At 53.6% G+C, this 26102-nt stretch overlaps 1 protein-coding gene across 5 annotated transcripts in view; it reads left to right on the forward strand.

Moving 5' to 3' along the window:
* GSN (gelsolin) overlaps positions 1-26102 on the forward strand; it is a 53948-nt gene that overhangs the window by 14392 nt on the left and 13454 nt on the right. For 2 of the 5 annotated variants that reach the window (XM_030294343.1, XM_032595639.1), the window contains exons 3-8: positions 13398-13602; positions 14317-14471; positions 20453-20614; positions 22142-22291; positions 23467-23556; positions 25962-26094. In XM_030294343.1, the coding sequence (XP_030150203.1) occupies positions 13407-13602; positions 14317-14471; positions 20453-20614; positions 22142-22291; positions 23467-23556; positions 25962-26094 (886 nt within the window). In that variant the 5' untranslated portion in view covers positions 13398-13406. Of the gene's footprint in view, positions 1-101; positions 205-11779; positions 11939-12019; positions 12059-13397; positions 13603-14316; positions 14472-20452; positions 20615-22141; positions 22292-23466; positions 23557-25961; positions 26095-26102 lie in introns of those variants that run through there. The other 3 variants (XM_030294340.1, XM_030294341.1, XM_030294342.1) reach the window with 3 other exon arrangements.

The raw sequence follows: 26102 nt of genomic DNA on the forward strand, positions 1-26102 counted from the left end.
GTGTCAAGGACCATTTCCGGAACTGCGTGTGCCCATGTGATGCCTGTGGAGTTGGGCCTGGCACAGCTATTTCAGACTAAGCCACGGGGTCCTATTTATAGGCCTGCGCGATTAGGTCGATGTGGTCGGGAGAGGCTCGCCTACCCTCTGCCCAGCCTGGCGATGGCCGAGGAAGAGGCCCTTGGGGGAGACTCTGACCCATGGGTGAGTGGCAAGGGATCTGGGGTGGTCCCCGAAGCCTGCTCAGAGGAGGGGCTCCAGGTAGGCCTCAGGGGAAGTCCTACTCCTGACCCCCCGTGTCAGCGGCCAGCCAGGCCCTCTGCAGAGATGACACCAGCTCTGATCCTGTTCTCCCTCCTGCCTGGGAGCAGGCCAGGACTCCTGGCACTCGGGCCCTTTCCCCAGCCATGCCCCTCAAGTGTTTGCCTTGCTCTGTGTGGGTCACACCTCCCAGCCTTTGGCTTTGCTGTTCCTTCCTCCTGACTTGCCTGGTGGTTCCCAGCTCCCAAAGACAAACCTCCCTTCGTTCTTCAAGGCTCTGCACAAACGTTCCTCCTCCTTGTCTGGTTAGGCCCTGGATGCTCCCTGCCTTGTGCTCCCACTGCCCAGAGCCATTTGAGTGACTACCCAAGTTCCTGTGTGCTCCCCACGGGGCCGGGAGGTCCTGAAACAAGGCCTGACACAGTAAGGAGAGATGCGTTTGTAGCTGAGAACCTACTATGGCCTTTCACCTTATTTTTGTTGAGATGTGAACTGCATGCCAACACATGCAGGAGGTATGCTTTACAGGGGTGTAGGAGTGAGAGCAAGACTTCAGAGTTAGATAGCCCTAGATCCAGACCCTGCCCTGTACTTCCTAACTATGTGACCTGGGACTGAACCCCTCTGAGCCTTAGTTTCCCTGCCTGTAAAATGGGCATGATGCTAGCCATGGGTTTTGGGGAAGCATTACATAAGAAAAAGCTTACAAAAACTTATCATGTTGTGGGGTCCATAATAAGCTTCTACGTGCAGTAGTAGGTGCTATTTCCAGGTGGGGAAACTGAGGCTCAGAGCAGGGAAGTGCCTTCTGTAGGGTCCCACACAAATCAGTGGCCAGTAGGAGAGACCAAGTCTTTGTGGGGTCCTGGTCTCTCCCTCCACCCTGTGTTCTTCTCTCCTCCCTCTCTTAGCCTCCTGGGCTTATTCTGTTCCGCAGATCAGGGGAGGCTTTGTTTGGGGATTGTTTTTCCTAAGAAGTTTCCTCTGTGGTGCCACAGGATGACTCAGACCCCTGAGTCACCAGGAGGCTGAGGGCCAGGGAGGAGGAGGGAAACAGAGAAAGGACAGGGAAGGGGGCCCCAATTTCAGCGCTGGCTTCCCCACTGCTTGATTGACTGGGTCTGACAAGTCCCCTCTCCCGCCTGTGAAAGAAGATGCTGGGCTTTGATGAGTGGCTCCCAGTCCAGGCTAAGTCTCAGAATCCCAGGTGCCTGGGCCCCACCCTGACCTACACACCCAGAGGCTGGGCGTGGGGCCTGGGAATCCACGGGTTCTGGAGCTCCCTAAGGGATTCTGCTGCACACCTGGGCTGCAGAGGTGTTTGGGAACCTCCCCGTTCAAGGCTATTCCCGGCTGGGCCTCAGAGAGGTTGCTTAGCCTCTGTGACCGTCTGTACTCACTTTTTTGCTGCACGTTTTGGCAGAATGGTGCATAGGAAGTGCATGAGCTTTAAAAAGAACAACAATAACAACAGCAGCAGCAGCAGCAGCTTTTTGGAAGTATAATTCCTGCAAGTTGTCAAAGTAATTTACATACACATAACTCACCTGTTCTAATGAATTCAGTGAGTTGTAGTAAATTTACAGAGCTCTGTCACCATCACCACAATGCAGTTAGACAGTATTTTCATCACCCCTGATCATCCCTAAGTGATGCCTGTCTCCACACCCACCCCACTAGCCCACCCACCCCACTAGCCCACACCCACCCCATCTACTTTCTGTCCCTTTGAGTGCCCAGACGTGTGTGCCCCTCCAGGTTCACTCTTTCTAGCTATGTGACCTCATGCAGATTACTGCCCCTCTCTGAGCCTTGGATGTCTCCTCCACAGGAGAGGGGATAATCCTATCCTTCTTGTAGCTTATTGTTTGAATTTCGCTGATGTGGTGGGATGTCTGATGCATCGTGTGAGCCAGGCATGTGGGAGCCTGGCACGCAGTATACAGGGGGCAGTACAGGTACCTGGGTGTGCTTATAACAATGTTCACAAACATTGTATTGACTCACTTTGTGCCACGTGCTGGGCTTAGCATTTTAAATGCATGATCTCTTTTCACGCCCGCCACAACTCTTACTAGGTGAGCGTTCGTATCATTTTTATTTCGTAGCCAAAGTTGCTGAGGCACCGACTATGGAGGTAACTTCTCTCAGTCAAATAGGCAACAGTCGGAAGGGCTGGGAGTCTGGCCTCCTTAATCATTACACTAGAGATGGGAATCGCGGAGTGGGGGACACCATTCACGGACTTAGCGCAAGGTTTGTGGCACACACTTTCAAGGGACAGGACCTGGTGTTTCGAAAGCTGGTATGTAGAGCAGAGGGCATCAGACAACTGTGTGACCTGGTGTATGGAGCATGATGTAAGGTGTAAGTGACATGGGACGCAGCGCATGGAACGCGCATCAGGGGGCGCACGCAGGACAAGGTATGAGGACCACAGGTCTGGTATGGGGCACGGAGAACATGGTGTACAGGGTGCTGGGACATAGGGCTTGAGACGTAGCAATGGAGCAGGCTCCTGGGTCACGGAGGGACCCTTTCCGTGTCAGTGCCTGGGGCTCCGGCACGAAGCAGCAGGAGCCAATTGTGTCTTCTCACAAAGGCCTGTCTGTTTTTTGCCTCCTGCTTCCTGTCTCTTTGGATGCCAGAGAGTGGGAGTGTCCGGGAGGAGTGGGGCCCAGGGTACCCCCTACCACCCTGTGAGCTCAGACGGGGGTCAAGGCTGGGGACCGAGTCCCTGGCTCAGAAAGAGCCTGCCGGGCCCCCGCTTCTTTCAGAGGCAGCTGTGAGCACCAACGTTGGCTGGGCCAGACCCCAGTGATTTTCCTCTAAGCCACCCTCCCTCCTGCTTCCCCCTCTGGCTGCCGCTGCTGGCTGCAAGCACGTCTGCATTCCGGGGACTTAGGAGAGAGCACGCACAGCTGCTGGGGCTGAGAAGCAGATAGCCACCAGCTGCTGTGGGAGGGCAAGGAGAGGCTGCAGGTGCCTGGAGGGCGGCTCCAGGCTAGCACTTCCTGAGCCCCCTGGCGCCTGGCGCTCACCGCCTTATCTTGTCTGGTCTGCACTGGAGCCCCAAAAGCCTGATGAGGAGCCCGAGGCTCCGAGAGGCAAGGTCACACAGAGGCAGAGCTGAGGCTAGACCCCAACTCTTCTAGAGGCCGGAAATTGGCATCTAGAGGCACGTTTAGGTGGCCCAGAGGGTGTTGCTGGAGGAGTCAGTGGGTGACAAGGCTGAAAGAGCATGGAGGGCCTGAAAGGCCACGCTTGGGGGTCCCGACTTCCAGTCCGCGCTGGGGGCCATGGAAGGGTCTTGAGTAAGCAGTGATGCGATCTCTATGGATAATGGCAGCGAGGAAGCTGGTGTAGTGGTTCCCGAGGACAGATGGAGACCCTGACCTAGCACAGTCCTGGGATGTGAGGTTGGGAAGTAGGGTGTGGGGTTGTGAGGCACAGAGTGTGTAGGGTGGAGCACGTCAGCTCTGGCTTCAGCCCTCCTGTCGTGTCCTGGTGGGATGACTGTGGTTAGGCCACAGTGTCACCGAGGGTTCCCGGAGCCCCCAGAGGGACAGATGCCTGCAGGGTGATGCTGGTCACTGGGCAGGTGCCTGGATGCAGGTGAAGCCCGGAGAGAAGACAGCACCCATTCCGGAGCCCGACTGTGCCGGCCATTGGGTAGTATGTGCTGAATCTTGTTTAATTCTTCCAGCTGGTTGTGATTATTTTCTGGGCTGGAAAAGGAACAAAAGCATTCCACTATTATACCTCTGCTTATGTTTAAGAGGGGAAAGTATTTAAAAAAAAAAAAAACCCCACAAAACTGTTACAATTAAAAGGATTAGTAGCAACAAAAAATATCTTTGCATCTCTGGAAGTTCTATGGTGGGTAAAAGTTTGAGCTAAATTGCAAAGAATCTCTCATCATGCTATGGGCTTAGGAATTTTTCCATAACTGACTTTGACTAGGATCAGGTTTTGGCAAGCCTGTGAGATCATCTGACCACTCTGTACTCAAGGACATAGGCTCAGAGAGGTTGAGTCACTTGCTCAGGGTCACCAGATGATGAGTGATAGGACTGGGATCAGATGGTGACTCCAGAGCCCTTGTTCTTTCTGGTGAGGGCAGACCAGAAAAGAGGGCAGGGTGTCATGAGGAGAGACTCATGGCGGCTGGAAGGCAAGGTGGGCTCTTTAGGTGCTGGCTGGAGGAGGCCCTCTCCTGAGATGCCTCCCCATCCCTGGCATCAGCAACCATTCTGGGTCTCTGGGCCTTGGCTGGGCCCCCCAGCCCTCTCCTGTTTTGCATGGAAGGACACAGAGGTAGAGGTCGAGGGTGGATATGCGGCCGGTGAGCTGTGTGTATACGGGGCCTGGACATAGGCCGGCAGTTTGTCTTTGGATGTTACGGTTATTGAACACCTGCTGCATGCCAAGCCTGGTGCCAGGGGCTCCTTCAATCCTCCCAGACACCTTACAGGGTAGGAATCATCACCCCATTTTATAGAGGAGGAAACTGAAGCACTGAAGAAAGGCCATGTTCCCAAGTGCCCTTGTGGTGGAGATCTGGGCTGTTCAGACTCACACTGGGCATTGCCCTGTGCTCTGTTCAATACGAGGGTGTACAGTCTTCACCCTGCTGGTCATTCTTGGTGTCCTGAGCTCATGAGGGCTTGGCCTCCGCTCACGGACTCTGTCATCTCTCCTCTGCCCCACACCTGCCGCATTTGTGTTTCTTGAGAGTTCTGCCTGCAGGATGTAGACTGATACCCAGGTGGATAGGCTCGTGCTTCTTGCCTGAGCCCAGCGCATGGAAGTCTTGGCTGTGGCTGGCTGTGCGAGGCTCAGGGACAAAGGAGGGCTTCGTTTGGAGCCTGCAGCAGAAGGGACATGTCACTATCTTCTGATGTCCTGTTGTCATTGTTCCCAGCATGATTATTAGCCTAGGGAGCTTCTAACGTGCCTGGTGGATTGTGGTGCAAGATCAACTTGACCCACAGACTTGGCCAAATGCACAAACATTATTTGCCTTTGCCATTTCTTTCAGAATCCTAGATCCCAGGGCCCGAAGGGTCCTTAGAGATGGGTTGGTTCATTTGTCACCTGAGTCCCCTTGGCTGGGTCACCACCGGGCGGCTCATTACTTCTCCAGAAGAGGAGGAAAGAAAGTGGCGTTTTTGAACATGAGTTTTATGCTGGGCATGGTCTTAGAATCTTCCACATTTATGCTCGCATTCAGTCCCCTCCACTTGCCTTTGAGAAAGGTATTTTTACCCCTATTTTATATATAAGGAACTTCAGTCTCAGAGAGACACCTACCCATGCCACCAGCACACAATGACCAAAGCGTTTTTTAATAGCTGCCTACTGCATGCCCAACACTTCACTCAGCCTTGAGTGTATCTTACCTTACTGAATTCTCACAGCAACCCTAGGAAGGAGGTATTATAATCCCCATTTTACAGATGAGGAAATTGAGGCCCGGAGAGCAGAAGCCACTCGCTCAAAGGCACACAGCTAGGAAGTGCTAGGTCAGGGATTCAAACCCAGATTTTCCTGGCAGGTGCTCTTTCCACAGTCATGCACATGGTTTTTCTCCCTCTTGGAAAGCCCTTCCTCTGTGGAGCAGGGGGCTGCCTCCCATGGCTTCTGCTCATTCTGGCTCTGGTTTGGGCCTCACAGGCCCTGCCTCCCCAGAGGTTTGCAGATGGAGACCGTGTCTGTGTCTTCTACTGGGCCCCATGGCTACAATGCCTGCAGTTGGGCCCTCTTTGTCCTGCTGCACATTTGTGTTTGTGCCCGGGTCTCCCCTATTGGTGGGCTGTGGAGTGCCAAAGGGGCTGGGATACAGTTTTTGTCACTGTTTACAACCCCAGCCGCTGGCCTGCCAAGCCTCCCAGGGCCAGCTCCTCCCCTGGGGAAGGGGAGACAGACTGAGAAGTGGACCCTGGCAGGAAGGATGCTGGGCCACGGCCGTGGCCAAATCTGGCTGCTTCCAGGGCACGGGGTCAGGAAGTGGTGCGGCCAGGCCCCCTCTAAATGTCCCGTCTTGGTTCTCAGCACTAGGTGGGGTTACCTCCGGAAGCTGGAAAAGGGCCAGTGGCTTCAGTCCCTGAGATCGTTGGTCTCTTGGAGGTGGCGTCAGCCAAGCCCTACTGGCCGTCTCCCCAACAGCTGTCCACACCCGTGGTAGACTGGGCCAAGGCAGAGGTTCAGCTGGTTCTTCCAGGGAGCTCTATCCTGTCACGGGCTCAGGCTTCAGCTCTGGACCTGGGAGTCGAGAGCTGGGTTCTAGGTCTGCCCTGCCAGGTACTTGCTGTGTGACTCTGAGAAGTGACAGTCTTGTCCTTGGAGTCATTGTCTACGAAGAGGATGGACTAATGAACATGGCTGCTCACGAGTCCTTCTCTGCGTAACTCGCGCCAGCATTCTGGCTCCAGAGCTCCCAACCATTCTGAACCGGGCCTCCTATCCCTATTTACAGACCCAACGCTCAGAGGGAAAGTAACCTTTCCCAGGTCACACAGCTCAACTCAAGAGGCTGTCAAACCTGTAAGCTTTCTCCTGCACCGCACCCCCACACTGCTCGCACATGATGTCTCCATGCTGAACAGAGGCCTCTGTGCAAAGAAACCAGGCAGTTCAGGGAGAAGGATGCTGACTTTGCGGGGGGCTCTTCCTGTGTGTCAGGCCTCTGGGCTTCCTCGATTCTCTGTGAGCCAGGTGTTATCCTCCCATTTTATAGATAAGGAAGCTGAGGCCCTAATCACAGGAGCTGAGTTTCCCAGGTTCTGAAATGCATGTTCTTTCAAGGCCACAGGCTCCCCACACCTCACGGAGGCCCTGCTCAGTTTCACTGGGTTTTATAACTGGCCTCTCTGTTTACTGACTATTGTCCCAATTAGCAAAATCCTGGGCCAGAGGGGTGGGTGTTCCCAGGAGGACCCAGAGAACAGCAGTGAGCCAGAAAGCAAACAAGCTCCAAGTGAGGGCTTCCCAGGAGTGGCCGGCTGCCTGAGAAATCAAGAACAACAGTGTTTGGGGTGAAGAGAAAAGAACAGGGTGGCGTCTTCCAGGCCCGGCCAAGGCCTTTTGTACACAGTGGCCGGGGGCGGAGGGCGAGGCCGCCTCCTCCAGTCTCTGGTAGCTGCCCTGGGAGGCCCAGAGAGACAGGAAGACCAGCTTGAGGTCACACAGGGAGCAGGGCCAAGCTAGTTGAGGGGGGTCTAGCGACAGGGGAGGGACATGGTTGTATAACTCCTTCCTGCGGAAGACACTGAAAAGCTGCCTACTGTGTGCGCGGCTCCGGGCAGGAACCAGGAACACCCAAGATCAAAGGTCAAAGGGACGTGTGAGTTCCAGAGGAGAGCAGGGACTAGGACATGTGCTCTCCGGACAAGTGGTGGCAGAGCCAGGCTACCTCCCGAGTCAGAGAAACCAGGCCCGACCCGAGTGTCTATGAGTGGCAGAGTCCGTCTGCTCAGTGGCCACAGCCCGGGGGTCGTCCTAGGACATGCCTTTGTCCTGGGTACTCATACAGGTGTGCGGGGGGCCTAGCAGGCTTTCCTGTGCCCCCCTGCCCCAGCCTGGGAGGTGTGTGAGGAGGGGGACGAGGTTGACTGCCTCAGAGATTGCTGGCTGTCGGAGCTGGCCTGGCCTTGATTGGCTTAGCGACTGCGGGGGTCACTGCCGATCCCTGCCTAGGCTGGATGGTGCCTGGAGGGTTCTGCCTCGTCTCCCCAGACAGCGCTTGGGGATTAGAGCCAGCCTGACGTGTGTTTGAGTCTCAGCGGTGCCTCTCTCCAGCTGAGTGGCCCTGAGCAAGTGACTGAAACTCGCGGAGTCTGTTTCCCCATCTGTGACGTGGGAACTTCAATGCCTGTTTCCTCTGGTTGCTGTGAGGAGACTCCATATTGGACCCCGCCTGCCTTTCCTCCCTCTCTTCTCCCAGAGATGTCTGGACCCAGAGGTGAGATGGCATGCTGCCATCGGTGATGGTGGTGCCTCCCTCTGCAGCTTAGGGGCCCTGGACCGTCTGAATGAGAGGGTCCTGTGGAGGTGAGCTGGTCCAATGCCCCCATTTCACAGATGGGAACACTGAGGCTCACAGATGTGTAGGTTCAGGATATGGTTGCACAGACAGTTTCCGGGAATGCTGTCGCCAGGAAGGCATCTTTAGAGCATGCTGCCCCAGTGCATAGGGCATATGGAGACTCGAGGCCCAGACAGGGACAGCGACTTATGCAAAGTCATCCAAGAAGTCAGTGGCAGAAGCAGGTCTAGCACTTGGGCCTCTTCATTTTTACCTAGGGGTCTTTCTTTTGCACTGAGATCCCCCACTGTCCTGAACTCATACATCGTCTTCCAGGCAGGGAGCAGTGTGAGACCATATTGCCCCATCACAGCCCACACACATCACTGCCCTGTAGCAAGAGTTTCCAGGCTGCGGGCTCCCCAGAGGCTGGGGCCAGGGTCTCTTCACCAGGTCTCCAGTGCTGAGGACCCAGGCTCCAGAGCTGTAGGGCCTTGGTAATCAGTAACCTGGGGGCCAGGGACCCTGGGCTGGTAGTCGGTGACCCCCCGGGGCCAAGGCCAAGCCACAGCAGCCCTCTGTGAATCACCAACTGGCCAGGTCAGGGCTACTCTTCCAGAAGGGACCGCTCAGCTGGGCCAGCTGCCAACTCACTTTCACTCTGGGGGCTGGGATGATGAGATTTCTTCTCCCTTTGTCTTTTCTGAACTGTCCAATGAGTGGGCATTACTTTAAGTATATTTTCAGTGGTATTATTTCTTTTTTAAAAGAAACAAAAACTATCATGGATACATACCTGGAAATAGTTTTAAACCCTACAGCTAGTTTTATTTTCAGGTGAGTAGATTGAGGTGTAACTTCTATACGGTAACAATTTACCCATTGTGAGTGTTTAGGAGTCCGATTTTTAGTAGATTTTTCTGTTGTGCGATCATCACCATTATCTAGGGTTGGAATGTTTTCATCACCCTTAGGTGTCCTCCCAGGCTGACTGCAGTGACTCCAGCCTCAGGCAGGCACAGTAGGATTTGCAAGTGGAAGTCTCCCCCTTGGTCTGTCCCCTTTCAAGCACACTGCCTTGACAGTTTAGTGTTTACCCTCCTTGACTTTTGAAGGATGCATGCAAAAACCACCACCCTTATAAAAAAGAGGCGAGGAGTCATACGATAGTCCTCGTACAATTTGCTTCCTTTTGCGCTTAGAGGTCTCTCTCTGCTTACTGTGTGCCTACTGTGTGCCAGGCACAATCAGAGCTAGCTCATTCTTTTTTCACAGCTGCAGAGTGGTCTATTGTATGGCCGCTCCATAATTTATTTAACCGGGACATTTGGGTCCTTTCCAGTTTTCTTCGAACAATGCTTCAGTGAACATCCTTGCACGTATATTTTGGTGTTTCTCTGTAAGGAATACTGAAGGAAGTGGGACTTCTGTGGCCTTGTGTCTTTCGAATTCACAGAGCTAAATTGCTATGCAGAGAGGTGAAACCGGTTTATGCTTACGTGGAGAGCATCTGGGAACTGGGGGAGGTTTATAATCCTCCAAATCCCCAGGGAGAGGGAAGAGCCCTGAATTCAGCCTCTGCAGGCCAGGGCCTAGGCACACAGCCCTGAGCCCTCGGGCATCTCTCCGTGGCTCCCCGCAGACACTGGGATAAGTTGCAGACTCTTGTGGGGCTCCAGGGCCCCTGTGACCCTTGCCAGCCTCTCATCTCCTCTTGTTCCCTGTGTCTCAGACTGGACCCCTACGTACTCACTGGATGTGGCCTGTGTTTGCTTGTCCTTTGCCCAGGCTGTCCCCTCCCCTAGAATGTCTTTTATTCTCAATCTGCCTCCTCCTTGCTCTTTGAGGCCTGGGGCACAAGTCCTTTTTTTCTTTCATGAAGTCTAGTAATCCCTACAGTCTGAATTGCCTTCTCTCTGTGTGTTCCCTTAGCTCTTTATCTGACCTACAGACCCCCTTAAGTGGGAGGAAGTTGTGGGTGGTACAGGGTAAACTTCAGCCTGATTCAATAGAAACTGGGCTCCATTGGGAGCTGGGATAGGTGACCATAGCTTTGCAGGAATGGGGACAGGAGCTCCCGTTTACCTAGTTGCAGGCCAGGCCCTTTTCATACACACAGACTGATTTAATCCTCAGTAACTACTGTACCCATTTAGTAGATGAGGAGACTGAGGCATGAAGTACCTTACACACAGTAGAGGCGGGGATCAAACCCAGGTCTCCAGCTCCCCAGTTCTCTTCCTCTCGTTGCACTAGGCTATTAGGAGAGAGGAAGGGAAGAGAATCTGGAAACAGAGAAGTGGGTCCAGCAGAGTTGGGGGAGGGAAGAGAGAGGGGTTGGTGGAGGTGGGAAGCAGGCCTGCGTGAGTCAGAATAGCACTTGTCTGAACCCAATGATTGGGTGCCTCTAGCGGGACAGTGAAGGGGTGGGAAGGGAGCCTGGGAGTGGGGAAGAGACTTGAATCCTTGCCTTCCCCCCCCCTCCCCAGGGGAGCCAACAGATAAGACCTTAAAGTGAAAAAAGAACCCTCTGGGCCTCCTCCCCAAAAACCCATAAAACAAACAAACAAACCCTCAGAACCACCACCACCAACGACAAGAACCAATAAGGGCTTGTTATTTAAGACGTGAAGGTGAGCCCTGCAAGCATCAGCCAGCCCAGAGCGGGTAGATAGAAGTGGTCGTTTCTGGGGAGCAGTGAGTGGGGTTGACGGGGAACAACTTTGTACAAATAGGTGACTGTAGGTTGTGATAAAAAGAAACACTTTTTAAAAGAAGGAAACAAGGGCGGTCTCAAGTAGAGTAGTGTGTGCAATCTCAGGACTGGAGAGCTCTACCCAGCCCCCGGGAGTCTTGCTTGCTCCCCGGTGCAGTGAAGGCAAGCCCCCCGCCCTCCTGCCCCCAGCTAGGCGCAGCTGCAGGCGGCCTAGGTGGGCCTCTCCCCCAGACTGCCTGGGTTCAAATCTGGGCTGTACTTTTCCTAGTTGTGCGCAAGTTGCTTGACCACCCTGCACTCGGTTTTCCCCTCTGTAAAGTGGGGCTGTTCATAGGACCTGCTCTGTAAAGGATGTTGTGAGGTGCTGGCCTTCATATGTGTGGAAAGCGTTCACAAAATAGAAGTTCCTGTTATCGTTTTACTGGAGATGTTAGGGGCAGAGAGGGGAGGGGGCTCGTGTGGGGCACACAGGAGGCCGAGCTGGGTTCCCCGCCTTTGGTGCCTGCACGCACCCATGTAGTGTGCATTGCGTGGGCGCCTGCTGAATTCCCTGGGCCGGTTGCTTCGTTGCCGCCCCGGAGCAGGAGTGAAGGGGCAGCCACGCCCGGTTGGGTCGGTCCGGGTTGAATCCCTCATGTCTCCAACCGCCCGGCCAAATCCCCGCCCCTCCGGGGCCCCGCGCCCTCCCTGAGGGGCGGTCCCGGCTTGAGTGGGAAGGGCAGGCGGCTATAAAGGGTCGGTGGCCCGGGGATCGCGGCTGCGGGCTGGGGTCTTCTGCCGCCGTCGCTGCCATGGCGCCGCACCACTCCGTACCTGCGCTGCTCTGCGCGCTGGTCCTGGCGCTGTGCGCGCTGTCGCCGCTGGCTCGCGCGGCCACCGCGTCGCGGGGGGCGTCCCAGGCAAGGGCGTCCCAGGGGCGGGTGCCCGAGGCGCGGGTGAGTGCCCGGGGGGCCCGGGGCTCCCGGAGTAACTCTCTATTGTAAGTTCTTGCAGATACAGCGCTAGGAAAAGGGGAGTAATTCAGGTCTAGAATGGAAAAACTGTTTTGTTGCTTTGTAAGTATCTCTTGCTGCTTCCGGGGCTCCGGTGGAAGGGGGTGGGAGCCTCAGGGGGCCTGGCTGTTTCCCTCCCTAGAGGCTAACCTCACCTTGGCCGGATTTCTTGTTCCCCTCCTGACTGCTCCTTTTCCTGGTCTAATTTCTCTTTCTGCCTGCCTGATTTCTCTCCCCTCTTCTGATTTCTGATTTCATTTCAGATACCTCTTTCTTGTCTGATTTCTCTCTCCCTGTCCAGGATTTCCCCCCTCTTTCTTGTATGATCTCACTTCTGCCTGCTTATGCTCATTCCTATTATTTCTTCTCCCTTCTCTGTTGTCTCTTCTGTCCTGTCTGGTTTCTCCTCCTCTCTCCTGTTTTCCCTTTGTATTTCTCCACCCCTCTGCCTGAGTTCCCCCCATCTGGTTTCTCTTAGATCCGTCCTCCGGCCCGAGGTGACCTGTGCCTGCTGATTTCTGCCCTCCAGCTCCAGGCTAACCATCCTGCCTCTGCCCCATCTCTAGCCCCTGTGCATGTCTGATGTCCTTCCCCCGATCCTTGACCGCCTCCTCTCCAACAGGCTCCTGCAGACCCCGGCTGCGTCCTCTCCACCTTTTCCAAGAAATGGAATTTGGGGGTGGGACGTTGGGGGGGCAGGAGGGAGGAGGCAGACAGCGCAGGAGGCCACTTGGGCTCAGTCATCTAGGCCCTTCTTGGGAGGGTGATGGGGACATGGATGGGGTATGGGAAATCTTCCAAAGAGCAAAAGCAAAAGGCTGTGTGACCGTGGGCCACTACCCTCCCCCATTTGGGCCTCAATTTCCCTATCTGCAGAATGGGGTTGCATAATGAGCTGAGGACCCTTCTAGTTCTAGGAGCCACTGAGGTGTTGGAAGGGAACCCACTGAACCCCTGGGGACCCCCAGATTTACCCTTGCCATGTGAGGGGGTCTCCCTTTCGTTCCAGAGCTTATGCTCTTGGGGCTTACAGCAGTTCCCTGTGCCGCTTCCTAGCTGGCGGTCCTTGGCAGAGTCACATCACCTCTCCGTGCCTCAGCTGTCCCATCCAATTGGCACTAAGAAGGGAGGGGAGAAGAGAGGTAGAGCCCTCTGTCCCTGCATCACTGGTGAGCTGAGTAGGCGAGACAGACTCTGGTCAAGGACAGGGTTTGGAGCCTAAACTCCGCCCTGTTTGCTCCCTGGCTCACAGAGACGGGGGGGGTAGACTCGCCTCAGGGGTGGGGAGATTCAGAGGCTCAAGTGAGATGCTCTTGGGGCTGGAAACCACCCTCCCTCGTGCCCCGGGGTCTCTCCCCACCAAGGCTCCTGCCCCCACTCAGGCCATGCCTGTCTCTTGCAGCCCAGCAGCATGGTGGTGGAGCACCCTGAGTTCCTCAAGGCAGGGAAGGAGCCCGGCCTGCAGATCTGGCGTGTGGAGAAGTTCGACCTGGTGCCCGTGCCCCCCAACCTTTATGGAGACTTCTTCACAGGCGACGCCTATGTCATCCTGAAGACGGTGCAGCTGAGGAATGGCAACTTGCAGTATGACCTCCACTACTGGCTGGGTGAGGCCACCCCTTCCCCGTAAAGCACAGACCTTGAGGCACAGGCCCCCAGGAGGACTTAGTGACTGCTGAGCATCGAGCGTGTGCCTGCCCCTTGGCTAGACATTGCGGGTCTGGAAACACTAGAGCCCGCCTGCCCCCGTTCAGACCCCAGCTCTGCCCTTTGGCGGGCCACTCAGTGCCTCTGGAAAGGGCACACCCTACCTCCCGGGAGTGTCTTGAGGGTTAGACAGGTTACCGTGGCACTCAGAGCTGGGCTGACCTGGGGCCCCCGGACCCCCTCCACACTTCCCTGGTCCAGCTCCAGCCACACCCCGGTTTGCCCTGCAGAGTCAGGAGCCTGGAGCCCCTGCTCTGCTCCGGGACACGGTAAGTCCCCCCCCATCTCCGCACCTCACTTTGTTAATCTGTGAACTGAGCCACTGCTCCCAGGCCTGACTTCATGTGTAGAGGTCTGAGAGGGAGTGCAGGGGAACGAGTGAGAGGTGAGTGTAGGAGGATGTGTCAGAGCTGAGAGGGCTCTTGGACACTCGTGGAGTCCGGCCTCCCGCCGCCCCCTTATACAGATGGGTTAACTGAGTCCCAAAGAAGGTAGGGGCTTGCCCAGCTTCTACAGCCAGGCCTGGACAGTGCTGGGGGCTCAGGACTCCTCCTCCTTGGGAGGCTGGGTCCACTTTCGGGAAGCCAGGCTCATGCTGCTCTGACGCCCCCTAGGCAATGAGTGCAGCCAGGACGAGAGCGGGGCAGCCGCCATCTTCACCGTGCAGCTGGACGACTACCTGAATGGTCGAGCCGTGCAGCACCGTGAGGTCCAGGGCTTCGAGTCAGCCACTTTCCTGGGCTACTTCAAGTCTGGCCTCAAGTACAAGGTAGGTCTTGGATGCACCAATGGCAGAGTTTGCTCAGGCCCATCCATCTTCCAGCCTTGTAGGTTGGGGTGGCAGACAGGTCAGAGCTCGGCTTTTGGAGTTGGCTAGCCCTGGGTTTGAATCCTGGGCCTTCCTAGCTGTGTGACCTTAGACAAATTACACTCCTTCTCTGAGCTTCTGATTTCTTATCTTAAAATGGAGAGAAGAAAATGTGTCACTTCACAGGATTGTCTTCCTAGCCCCAGCAGTGAGGGGTGGGCCATGGGTGGACATCCAGCCGCTTGCTTCCCCAGGGCAAGGCCCAGTCCTGCTCCCGGACCTCTCAGTTCGTAGGTCCTGCCAACAGAAGGCCCCATATTGGGTATTTGAAAGGGCAGCCTTGACTTCATTCCTCATTATGTTCATTAGAATCCTCTTTGACCTTGAACTCTGAAGAGTCTGAACCCACACAGCCCTTACTCCCAATCCTCGGCCAGGTGGGGCTGAGCAAAACCAAGCTAGGAGCCCTGAGAGGCTCTGCCCTACTGTGCTGTGTGACAAGCAAGCCACTTGGCCTCTCCGAGCCTCCTTTCCTCTCTGGATGCATGAGAGCCAGTGGTACCAGCCCTTCAGGCCTGGAGACAGGATTTGGTGAAGGGTGGCTGGGAAATACCGTGCACAGGGCTGGCACCTTGGAAGCGCTCAGGGAAAGGTGTGGTTTTACAAAGCCGGGGTTGTCTTCGATCAGGATAGGGAGGGGATCACGAGCTTTGGTAGCCAGACAGGCCTTAATGTCAGAGTGCAAAAATCTTATTTTAAGGTAGGGAGGGAAACTGAGGCACAGAGCGGTTAAGCAACTGGCCCAGGGTCAACCAGCAAGTCAGTCCTAGAGGCAGGACCAGAGCCAAGATCTTCTGACTCCCAGCATTCTTTCCACTACACCAACCTGCCTCTCGTGAGCCAGGGTCTGTCATAGGGGTGAAGCCCTGTCTGTGCTGTTGATGTGCTGTGTGACCTTAGAGAAGTCATTGCCCCCGTCAGGGCCTTAGGGTCCTCTGTGCCAACTGGGTGGTATTTGGGGGTCTGAGCAGGAGTCTGCTCAGGTGAGGCGCAGGGGACTGGACAATGGGAAAGCACGCTGCGACCGAGATAGCAAAGAGTAGGGTGTGTTCTGGGAACAGGGACTCAGGCCCCGGCTGGGTGGAGCTAGGCTGGATGCCCCGGTGCCTATCCAGCGCCCCCTGTTGGCCAGTTTCTCCGTACCCACAGCTCCTCCTACTGAGCTGACCTGCTCCCCCTTCTTCCTATAGCCCTTTAGGAGGCTTTGGTACCTTAAAAAAGAGGTGAGAAGCTTGGGACCCAGACCCCGGAGCTGGAGAAGAACCTGGCCTTTCTGTAGTTCTTGGAACAGGAAGTGGAAAGAGCACTTGACCAGGAGTCAGGGAGATTGAGGTTCAGGCCCCAAGGCTACCCCCTCTAACTGCTGTGAGGCTTTGGGCCGGTCGCGTGCCTCTGCGTGTATGCTCTCGCACATTTATCAAGCCCTTGTAACAGCAGTGCCTGCTTGTTGTTGCTGTTGTGTGGACACAGCAGCTTAACTTCGGGACAAGGTTAGCAGCTTCCGCAGCTGGTAGGTGACGGAGCTGGGACTCAGTGTGAAGCGCCCAGCACAGAACTGGCTCACAGTGGACGCTCTGAACTCCCTGCTCCCTGATCTTAGTGCAGACGGGGCCTAGGAATCTGCATGTGTAGCAAGCATCCGCTACCCTCTGGTGCGTTTTCCAGGATGTTCTTGGACCATATTCTGCCAAATGCTCTGTGGGGTGAGTTCCTGGCCCGGCCCTGGATTTGGGACTTCAGTCCTGAAAGGCCCAGGCTCCTCCTGGTGGAAATGGGAGGTCCAAGGCCAGTCCTGTTTGCTGCCTTCTGCAAGTCCTCCAGCTGCCCCCGCACTTGGCAGGCCCAAGCTTCCTGGCCTGGAGCCCTCATCAATTATAGATCCCTAAGGAGCAGACTTTGTTACGCAAGACTTGTTCCTGTGAAAGCCTGCTCCTCAGAACCAGTTCTGTCCTCGGGGTGTGAGGAGGGGCACGGAGGGGACAGGAGGGCCTAGAAAGGGCTGTCATATGTCATAGGCCCTGGCCCCTCTGGTTCTGCAACCCCCCTACCCTGAAAACTTTCGCAATTTTCAGAATCTGGCGATCTCTCCTCCTCCTCCTCTGCCTCTCAGATAGAACCCTAGAGACCCCTCATGGCTGGGTGATTTGAAACCCTTTGTTCAAACAAAACCTGGGCTGGGCTGAGTCATAGAAGCCCCTGGCCCCACAGAATCAGTTGAGTCCTTCCTGGACTCCCTCCCATTTCTTAGATAAGTAACCTAGAGTCCAAGAGAGGGAGGGGACCAGCCCCAATCCGTACATTTTTCTTTGTCTTATAAACTGTTTGACATTAAAAAAAAAATGTAAATCTGTATAGCTTTTTTTTCTTCTTCTGATTATAAGAGTAATACAAGCTTATTTTTTTTAATTTTTTTTTCAACATTTTTTATTTATTTTTGGGACAGAGAGAGACAGAGCATGAACGGGGGAGGGGCAGAGAGAGAGGGAGACACAGAATCGGAAACAGGCTCCAGGCTCTGAGCCATCAGCCCAGAGCCCGACACGAGGCTCGAACCCACGGACCGCGAGATCGTGACCTGGCTGAAGTCGGACGCTTAACCGACTGCGCCACCCAGGCGCCCCAATACAAGCTTATTGAAAAATGTCAAACATTATAGAAAGACAGGTTTTAGAAAGTATAAGTCCCCTGTGGTTTTACTTTTAGAGATATACACCAAGTGATGGATAATACTTTTCACTCTATGTGTGAATGAATAGCCGTGTAGATTCATGTATACATAGGGAACTCTGTCTATCCATCTGTCATCTATATAGCATCACTTTAACTTGGAAAGTGACTTTTAGGACCATTTATCCTGTTGAATTTTGTTCAAATAATGTGATGCCAATCTCTGCCCACCGAATGACTAGGCCATAGAAAGCAATAATCACTTCTAAAGAGTATAGTGAAAATTTCCATCCCCTGCAGTTGTAGACCCACTAATGCCTTCCAAGATCTTGCTTTTATCTTTTTGTTAACGTTTCCAAGTCTAATTTCCTAGGATGGTAAGGTTAGAGGAGTTAATTAATCAGGAGATTCATGTCCACAATCATGAGACATCAAGCATTCTTTTCCTTTATAAATTCACAGAGAGTTTATTTATTGTTTTAAAAATGTTTATTTATTTTTGAGAGAGAGAGAGGAAGAGAGAACGTGAGTGGGGGAGGGGCAGAGAGAGAGGATCCCAAGTGGGCTCTCCACTGACAGCAGAGAGCCCGATGCAGGCCTCGAACTCATAAACCGTGAGATCATGACCTGAGCCAAAGTCGGATGCTTTAACCGACTGAGCCAGCCAGGTGCCCCCAAAGAGTTTATTGAAACCAAAATTTATGACCTAAAACAGCCCTTTTCCTTTTTATTTTATTTTTTTTAACATTTATTTATTTTTGAGAGAGAGAGAGAGAGAGTAGGGGAAGGGCAGAGAAACAGGGAGACAGAGAATCCCAAGCAGGCTCCATGCCACCAGTGCAGAACCTACTGTGGGGCTCGAACCCACAGACTGTGAGTTCATGACCTGAGCCAAAATCAGAGTCTGGACTCGCCACGCCACAGTCCTTTTCCTTTTTTAAAAAAATGTTTCTGTAAGTAAAAGGCACACTTGAACAAGTGAAATAGTTTGGAAACATAAAAAAGAATTAAGGGCCTTTCTCTTCCTCCGCGTCCGCATTTTCTTGTCTCTGAGGAATCCGTGGTAAAGGTTGGTGTGTCCTTTTAACACTTTCTGGAGAAGTTGTTCAGATCCACTGTCTCTGTGCCTCCAGCTGTACCAAGTCCTTGGGTCAGGGCTGTCCACGGACACTCAGGCGTTCCTGGGCTGGCAGACAGGCGAGGCTGGGTCCCTGGCGGACGAACTTGGGAGTAAAACCAGCACTGCCACTCACTAGCTGAGACCCTGGGCGCAGAGTTGAACCTCTTTGTGCCTCAGTTTTCTTGTCTCACCTTCTTGAAGTGGGGTAATGAGAGCCCCTACCTCAAGGGCTTGTTGTGAGGATTGAATTGCATGTCTGTAAAGCAGGTGCCTCAGCCCCCCTGACATGGGCTCGCGGCGTGGCAGCCTCTGCGGTCATTACCGCGTGAACGTCGGGTTTGCATCTTTATCCTCAGCTGCCCTTCCTCACCTGCTCCCCAGCAAGAGGACCCTTGAAGCAGAGGAAGGAAAGGCTCCGTGAATCCCTCCCTGGTAGCCCTGCTCAGCCCAAGGGGATCCTCTTGAGAGGCCTCATGCTGGTACCAAGAAAGGACACCAGAGGGCGCTTCACTCACAACAACAAAACCCAGCTTGCTTCTTGAAGGCCTGTGCTCTGAGCAGTGGCTTGTTTCTGCCTCCGGTCCTGGGTGACCGTAGTTACCTTTGCTCTAAGAAAACCTGATTTGGGGTCAATAATGTTGGTATTTTAGACGTAGTCACACCTGGGTTTGAATCCCAGTTCTGACATTAACTAGCTGTGAGCTCTTGGGCAAGTCCCTTCACTTCTGGACTCTACTTTCCTCATCTGTAAGATCGGGTTGACTGACACCTTCCTCACGGAAGATGCAGGCAAGATGCCCAGCACAGGGGGCATGGCATTGTGATTTCAGACACACTTTTGATATTGCTTACTGTGTGTAGACATAGTAAGAGCCCAGTTGAAACTCGCTCCCTTTGTCCACCTGCCCTCGTGGAGTCTGTGCAGCAAGTCAGACCTCAAAATGTCAAATCAGACACCTCAAAGGGAGGTGGCAGAGAGGGGCCACATTGCTGGCCTTAGTGGGAGCCCTTCTCGCTCCACCCCGTGACACGTGGAGCCAGGCTGGGAACGGGAGGCGGGGTTTCAAGCCTTAGCGTTACCACACATGAGCTGACTGTCCTTGAGTCAGTCGCTTCACAGCTTTGGGCTTCAGTTTACCGCGAATAAAATAGGAAGCCCCCTTAAGGACCTTCTCGACTCTGACTTGTCATCCTGGGGGTAGGGACTGCTCACGAGAAAGCCAGCGATTTTCCTTGGCATTTCCTGAGCCGAGGGCTGTTCTGACCGCTGTAGGGCAGCCTTCCTGAAGGCCCCTTCCCTGGGACTTGGTGATGACTGCAGAGGGTGGCAGAATAGGGACTTACGTCCTCATTTCAGAAAGGAGAGGACTGAGGCTCAGAGAGGGATAGAGACTTACCCAGAGTCACCCAGCACTGTTGTGGCAGGGCAAGGACTTGACCCTGAGGTTGTACTTTACCCACAACTGTCTCTGAAAGCATAGCCGGGGGTTCCTTCTGTAGATGGAGGGAGAACTGGGTGTGGGTCGGGAGCCATCTTCCTGGAGAGCCTTGAAGGATGGGAAAGCTTGGGGTTAGCATTTCTCAAAATGTTTTGCAGAACACTTGAGCTGTAGGCAGGATGTGGTAGAGAAGGCAGTTCTTGATTCCATAAGGTAGGGAAACACCGTATGAAGCCAAAGGGAAACCTATTTATTTACCCTGGGACTTCTCAGAGCCTTTATTATGCTGATGTGCATTGTGTAAGGCAGTAAGAAGCATTCCCTGAGCTTCTTTGATCATGGAACCCTTTCCTTGCAGAATAACCTGGAAGACCAAAGTTCCTTAGAACATCCCTTAGGAAATGCAGTTCGTCAGTGTTTTGAGAAAGGAATGTCTGTAGCTTTTTGGTCCAGGCAAGTGACCCCCGGGGTCTTTGTTAGCGGAGTGAGTATGAGATTCAGAGGGGTGGCAGTAAGCACAATCTGACCAGGGAATCTGCTGGAAGGCTACTGGTCGACAGGCCAGAATCTCCTTCATTTCACCCCTCTCCCCTGCCCCCATATCTGCTTCCCTGGACCCTTTGCCCTGGACTGACACTGTCTCCTTGACCCCACAGAAAGGAGGCGTGGCATCAGGATTCAAACACGTGGTGCCCAATGAGGTGGTGGTGCAGAGACTCTTCCAGGTCAAAGGGCGGCGTGTGGTCCGTGCCACCGAGGTGCCTGTGTCCTGGGAGAGCTTCAACAATGGCGACTGCTTCATCTTGGACCTGGGCAACGTGAGTCCTGCCCTGCCCTTTCCCAGGGGCCACTGAGATGCTTCTGGCCTGGCCAGGCCTGATTCTGGGGAGGTGGACGCACTGATGCGAACGCGGACAGAGACGTGGGAAGGGCAGGCCCCAGGGACATCAGCTCCTGCGTTCACACGTGTTCTGTGCGCGAGTCAGACACACCTGCAGGGACTTGAGTACAGATGTGCCCAGCACGCATAGACTCGCGTGTGTAGACCCAAGCCCACCACACACAGGCGCACAGACCTCGTGCGCAGCATCCTCCAGCTTCGATTGGCATACGGGTTCCCTGACGTCTTGCGTTCACACGCCCATTTCACGTACCTCTTGACATATGGTCACTTACAAATGCAGGCACGTGCGAAAACTGTCGGCTCTTGCCCACCAGGCCTGGGCACGCCCCGTGATGAGTGCCTACACACATCGACTTGGGTGTGTGTCACATGTGTAGTTGTACACGCGCAGCTGCATATGGCCACGTGTGCGGGATGCACTTACCCCAGCCCGGTTTACAGATGTGGGATGCTGTATACACGTTCCTGACACCCGTGTGCACTCAGACCTGCAAGTGGGCGTGGCCAGACATTCTACCCCGACCTCCTAGGTACACGTGCTGTAATGTCCATGCCAGTGTTGGGAGATACATTTTGTGTAAGCTTTTTATTAGAGCCTAATAGGTACACAAAAGTGTGTGCGAATCCTGAGTGCACAGCTCGGTGGGTGTCTCGAAGTGAATACACCTGTGTAACCGACACCCGGGTTAAGAAACAGAACATCATCAACCCGTAGAAGGGCCCTCCTGTGCTCTTCCGGTCCCTTCAATCCCGCGGGTAGCCATCATCCTGAACTCTCTGGAATTACGTGGCTCCAGTAGTTTCTGAACTTTGCGTGCATGGAATCATTCTTTCTTGCGTCCGCTGCCTTTTGATCAACACTCCATTTCTGAGATCTGTCCATATGGCGTTTGGTTATAGATGGTTCATTCTCCTTGCTGTGTAAGATTTCACTGGGCTGATGTGCCCCAATAACGCTTTTATTGTTTATGTGTCTAGTCGTTTCTGGTTTGAGGCTCCTGCAGGTTGTGCTCCCCAGAGTGTTCTCGCACAGGCCATTCAGTGCACACGCAAATGCCCTTCTTTCGGGTGTACCTCTGGGAAAGGTACTGCGGGGTCACAGATAGCAGTCTGTGGAGCTTTGGTAGCCAAAGCCAAATGGTTTTCCAAGGCGGTTGTGCCAACTCCCGCTCCCACCGGCAGGCAGACGGGTTTATACACGTTGTATGTGTAGTTGAACCTGTGAGAAAGCACATATTCCAAGCTGCACACTCACATATCCTGGTGCACACAGATCGCGCCCAGTGTGCCCGGCCGTGTGCCCGGCCGTGCTCCAGCGGCTGCATCTGGGCATGCAGAGAACGAGGTGAGCTTACACACGCCCCACAGTCTCCTCCGTGTCATTGGGCCGGGCTTAAGTGAAGGCTGGGGCACTGCCTGACACAGGGTCCCCGTCTCACAGGACATCTACCAGTGGTGTGGCTCCAACAGCAACCGATTCGAGAGGCTGAAGGCCACGCAGGTGTCCAAGGGCATCCGGGACAACGAGCGGAGTGGCCGGGCCCGAGTGCATGTGTCGGAGGAGGGCGCTGAGCCCGAGGCGATGCTCCAGGTACCCATGGCCACATCCCAGGGGTGCGGGGTGGGGCCGAGCATAGAGGCGGGATGCTCATTCTTTCCCCTCCATTGGTTAGGCAGTTGTGAGGTGAATTTGTTTTTCCACTGAGCTGGAACTCGTCGGGAGGTGGGGAAGAGCAACTTCCCTGACAAATCCCAGACTCTCCTGACAGGTGGGGCTGGAATCCCAGGGCCTGGTGCATGCTGGGGTTGTGAGCCACACCCTCTCGCTGGGAGGGCCAGGTCTTTCCAGGGAGCTGAGGAGGAGGGTGGTGGCGGTGAGAACAATCCCCGTGCTGGAGCCTGATCAGAAAGAGACAACTGACCCAAGCCCCTCTCTCCTCTTCTGATCATTCCTAGTGACTTATGGTCCATTTAGGCAACTGCAGGATGGCTTTGCCAGCCATCGTGCTTTGAGGACGTGTCAATGGAGGCAGAGTTGACCAGGATGAGGAGGAGACCATGAGCTCTGTTCCATGCCTTTTTCTTCCTACTTGTCTGGGGGCATTTGAGTTCCAGTTTTTGGGAAGAGTAGAAGATAATTATTATGGGGAGGAGCCTGGATACCAACTATGGCTTGGAAGGGGCTGTAGCTGGGGCTGCTGAGTCTGGTGGTGTAGCCCAGACGGAGGAGTAAAAATAGACTGAGAAGTCACAGGGATACAGGTTCAAATTCTGAATTAGCTACCTCATAGCTGTGCGTACAAGTTACCCCATCTCTCTGGACTTCAGCTGCCTCTTCTATAAAATGAGAGCGATAATCTGTGCCTCCTAGCATGGGTGTGGGGATTAAGTGGGATCATTTGAAGGCATGTGGTGGAAGGTGTTTGCCGTTCTTAGAGAGCCGGGGAGGAAATGGTAGAATAAATTTCTGAAAGACTGTCCTGAGGCGGAGGAGTGGGGTGTTCTCACGGAGCTCCTGCAGACAGGGCAACAGGGAGGGAAGGACTTGCCAGGCAGGTCTGGTTGAGATCCGCACACCAGAGACGTAGGAAGAGATACAGGACGTCCTCAGAGGAGGCTCTACCCTAAGTGGAGGGTCCCGGTGGATGCCGAGTGGTCCTTGCCTGCCGGGAGAGGGAGCTCTCTCAGGAACCCAAGCCCCTCGCTGCGGGAGGGGGCTGCCAGGAGCTCACGGCCACCCTTTCTTCCGTGTCTCATCTCCTACAGGTGCTGGGCCCTAAGCCGACCCTGCCTGCAGGTGCAGAGGACACAGCCAAGGAGGATGCAGCCAACCGCAAGCTGGCCAAGCTCTACAAGGTGAGTCTCAGCTGCTCTGTTCCCTGCGTGTGGGGTCAGGACGGGGAAGCAGCTCCTGGCCATGGGACCCTGAGCAAAGCGCCCTCCATCAGGGGCTCGGCTTCCGCACGTCTCCGGTGGGTGCCCATCTATTCCCTTTGCCTTCCTGCACTGAGAATAAGAGAATTTGATCAACCGTGGACACACTTACGTCCTGCTCTTCTGTGGGGTCTTGGGCAACACATATCCCTTCTCTGGGTCTCAGTTTCCTCATCTGTCAGTTAGGGAGAAGGGCGGTAAGGTCAACTTGGCAGGATTTCTAGGGAGTCCACAGAGAAAACTGGGGGGAAAATGTTTTAGGAAAATACTTGGGAAAATACTACAGAAATGGCCACACATGCGTGTGTAGTTATTTCATTTAGAATTTGTTTCTTGTGATCTTTGTTATATGTGTGTATTTTTTATTTTAGAGAAAGAGAGAGAGTTCACATGAGTTGGGGAGAGGGGCAGAGGGAGAGAGAGAGAATCTTAAGCAGGCTGCATGCTCAGCACAGAGCTCGACGCAGGGCTCGATGCCACCACCCGGGATCATGACCTGAACCCAAACCAAGAGTCGGACGCTCCACTGACTGAACCACCCAGGCCCCCCTGTATTTTGTGATTTTTAAAACTCAGGCTGATCTTGAGCTAAGGAACTCTGGCTTCAGGGCAAGAGCTCTGGGGGAAAGCCCAGCCTACGCCATGATGCTCATGTTGCGCCCTCAGCTTATTTTGGTAAAAGAACAACAGAATGGGGTACAGATTCCTATCACCTTCGAAGAATAACCACACTGGTTTTTACTCTGATTATAAAGTAATGTATGTTCATTGAAAAAAGTAGCAATACTCCAGAACATAAAAAGAAATGCAATTCCACTGGTTTAAGATAAGTACCATTTTTAAAATGTTTTAATTATAAAAGTAACAATACTCAAGTTTTAAAAAAATCAGCCTCTCCTGCACCCTTTTTAAGGTTACCATGGTTACACGGTGACCGTTTTAGTGAAAGAAAGTCCAGATTACATCTTTTTGTATCTAATTACACACTTTTCCATCTCTATTTGGTATAAATGAATCCAAATTATTCACGCTTTCCTGTGACCTTCTTCTTCCCTCTCAGCGTGGTCAGGAATATCTTTCTACAACCGAAATCTAGATGCCCTTGGCTAGTGGCTCTGTTGTGTGCTATTTTATGAAGGTTAAGAATTTCAACAGACCCCCTAAGTGATGGATGTTAGGATGTGTCCACCTTTCCTGATTGCAGACGGTCCCTCTTTGTACACTTGTACTGAGTATGGCCTTAGAACAAATTCCCAGACGTGGATTATTAGGTCAAAGCCTGAAGACGATGTCAGTGATTGAAAATACCAGTTCCGGAGTCAGATCGCCTGGCTTTGAATCCCGGGTCTGCCTTCTAGCTGTGTAGTTACTTAGCCTCTCTGTGTTCTGGTGTCCTTGTGAATAAAATGGGGATATTAGTAGAGGTTTCACAGGGCTGTTGGAAGGATTAAAGGAGTTCTAAAATGACATAAGTTATTAAATTATACAAATTGTTCAGAGCAGTGCCTGGCAGGTAGGAAGCACTCAGTAAGGATAGAACATTTGTTCCTTAAGGTTCTGAATAGCATATTACTAAACAGCACTCTGGAAGGGCTCCCGAATTACCCTCACCACGAGTCTGAAAGTACCTGCTTACCCAGAATTTTGTCAGCACGGGGTATTGCCAATTTTGTCTTTGAGTTTTGGCTAGTGTGGTACACTTTGATGAATTTAGTGAAAAAATTTTATTTTGAAATAAATGTAGGGTGTACAGAAGAATTGCAAAGAAAGGATAGAGGGTTCCCACATTCCCTTTAACCAGCGTCTCCTTAACATCTTAACATAACCAGAGACGTTTGTCAAAACTAAGAAATTCACACTGGTTCGGTCCCGTTAACTAAACTACAGACTTTCTTCAGGTTTCCCCCATTTCTCATTCCCGATTCCAATCCGGGATGCCACATTTCATCCGCATCCACATCTTTTATTTCCTTTTGGTTTGTTTGTTTTCTACTAATGAGATTGACTGTCTCCTCGGCCAGTTATACAATTCTTCTCCCATGCCACCTGCACGCCTGAATTTTACATCCCCCCTGCCTTCCCTTCCGTGTGCAGTTTCTATGTTACACGTGGGTGTAGGTTACAGATGTGGTTGTGGCAAAGCAGGATGTGCCTCAGATCTTGGGGACACAAGTCCAGGTGTTACTCTGGGGTGTCATGGGGGGGAGGGGGCAGTTGGGATGTAGACCGACCAGTGTGTCAGCTGGGGGGGGGGGGGGCGCCACCTGGGAAGGCCCAAGCGGTGGGAGTCGCTCACGTTCCGGACCTCCTGTCCCTGGTCCCCTCAGGTCTCCAATGGCGCGGGCACCATGTCGGTCTCCCTTGTGGCTGATGAGAACCCCTTCGCCCAGGGGGCTTTGAGGTCAGAGGACTGCTTCATCCTGGACCATGGCAGAGATGGGAAAATCTTTGTCTGGAAAGGTACGGAC

The sequence above is a fragment of the Lynx canadensis genome, chromosome D4 (genome assembly GCF_007474595.2).
Source record: "Lynx canadensis isolate LIC74 chromosome D4, mLynCan4.pri.v2, whole genome shotgun sequence".
NCBI classification, from domain to species: Eukaryota; Metazoa; Chordata; class Mammalia; order Carnivora; family Felidae; genus Lynx; species Lynx canadensis.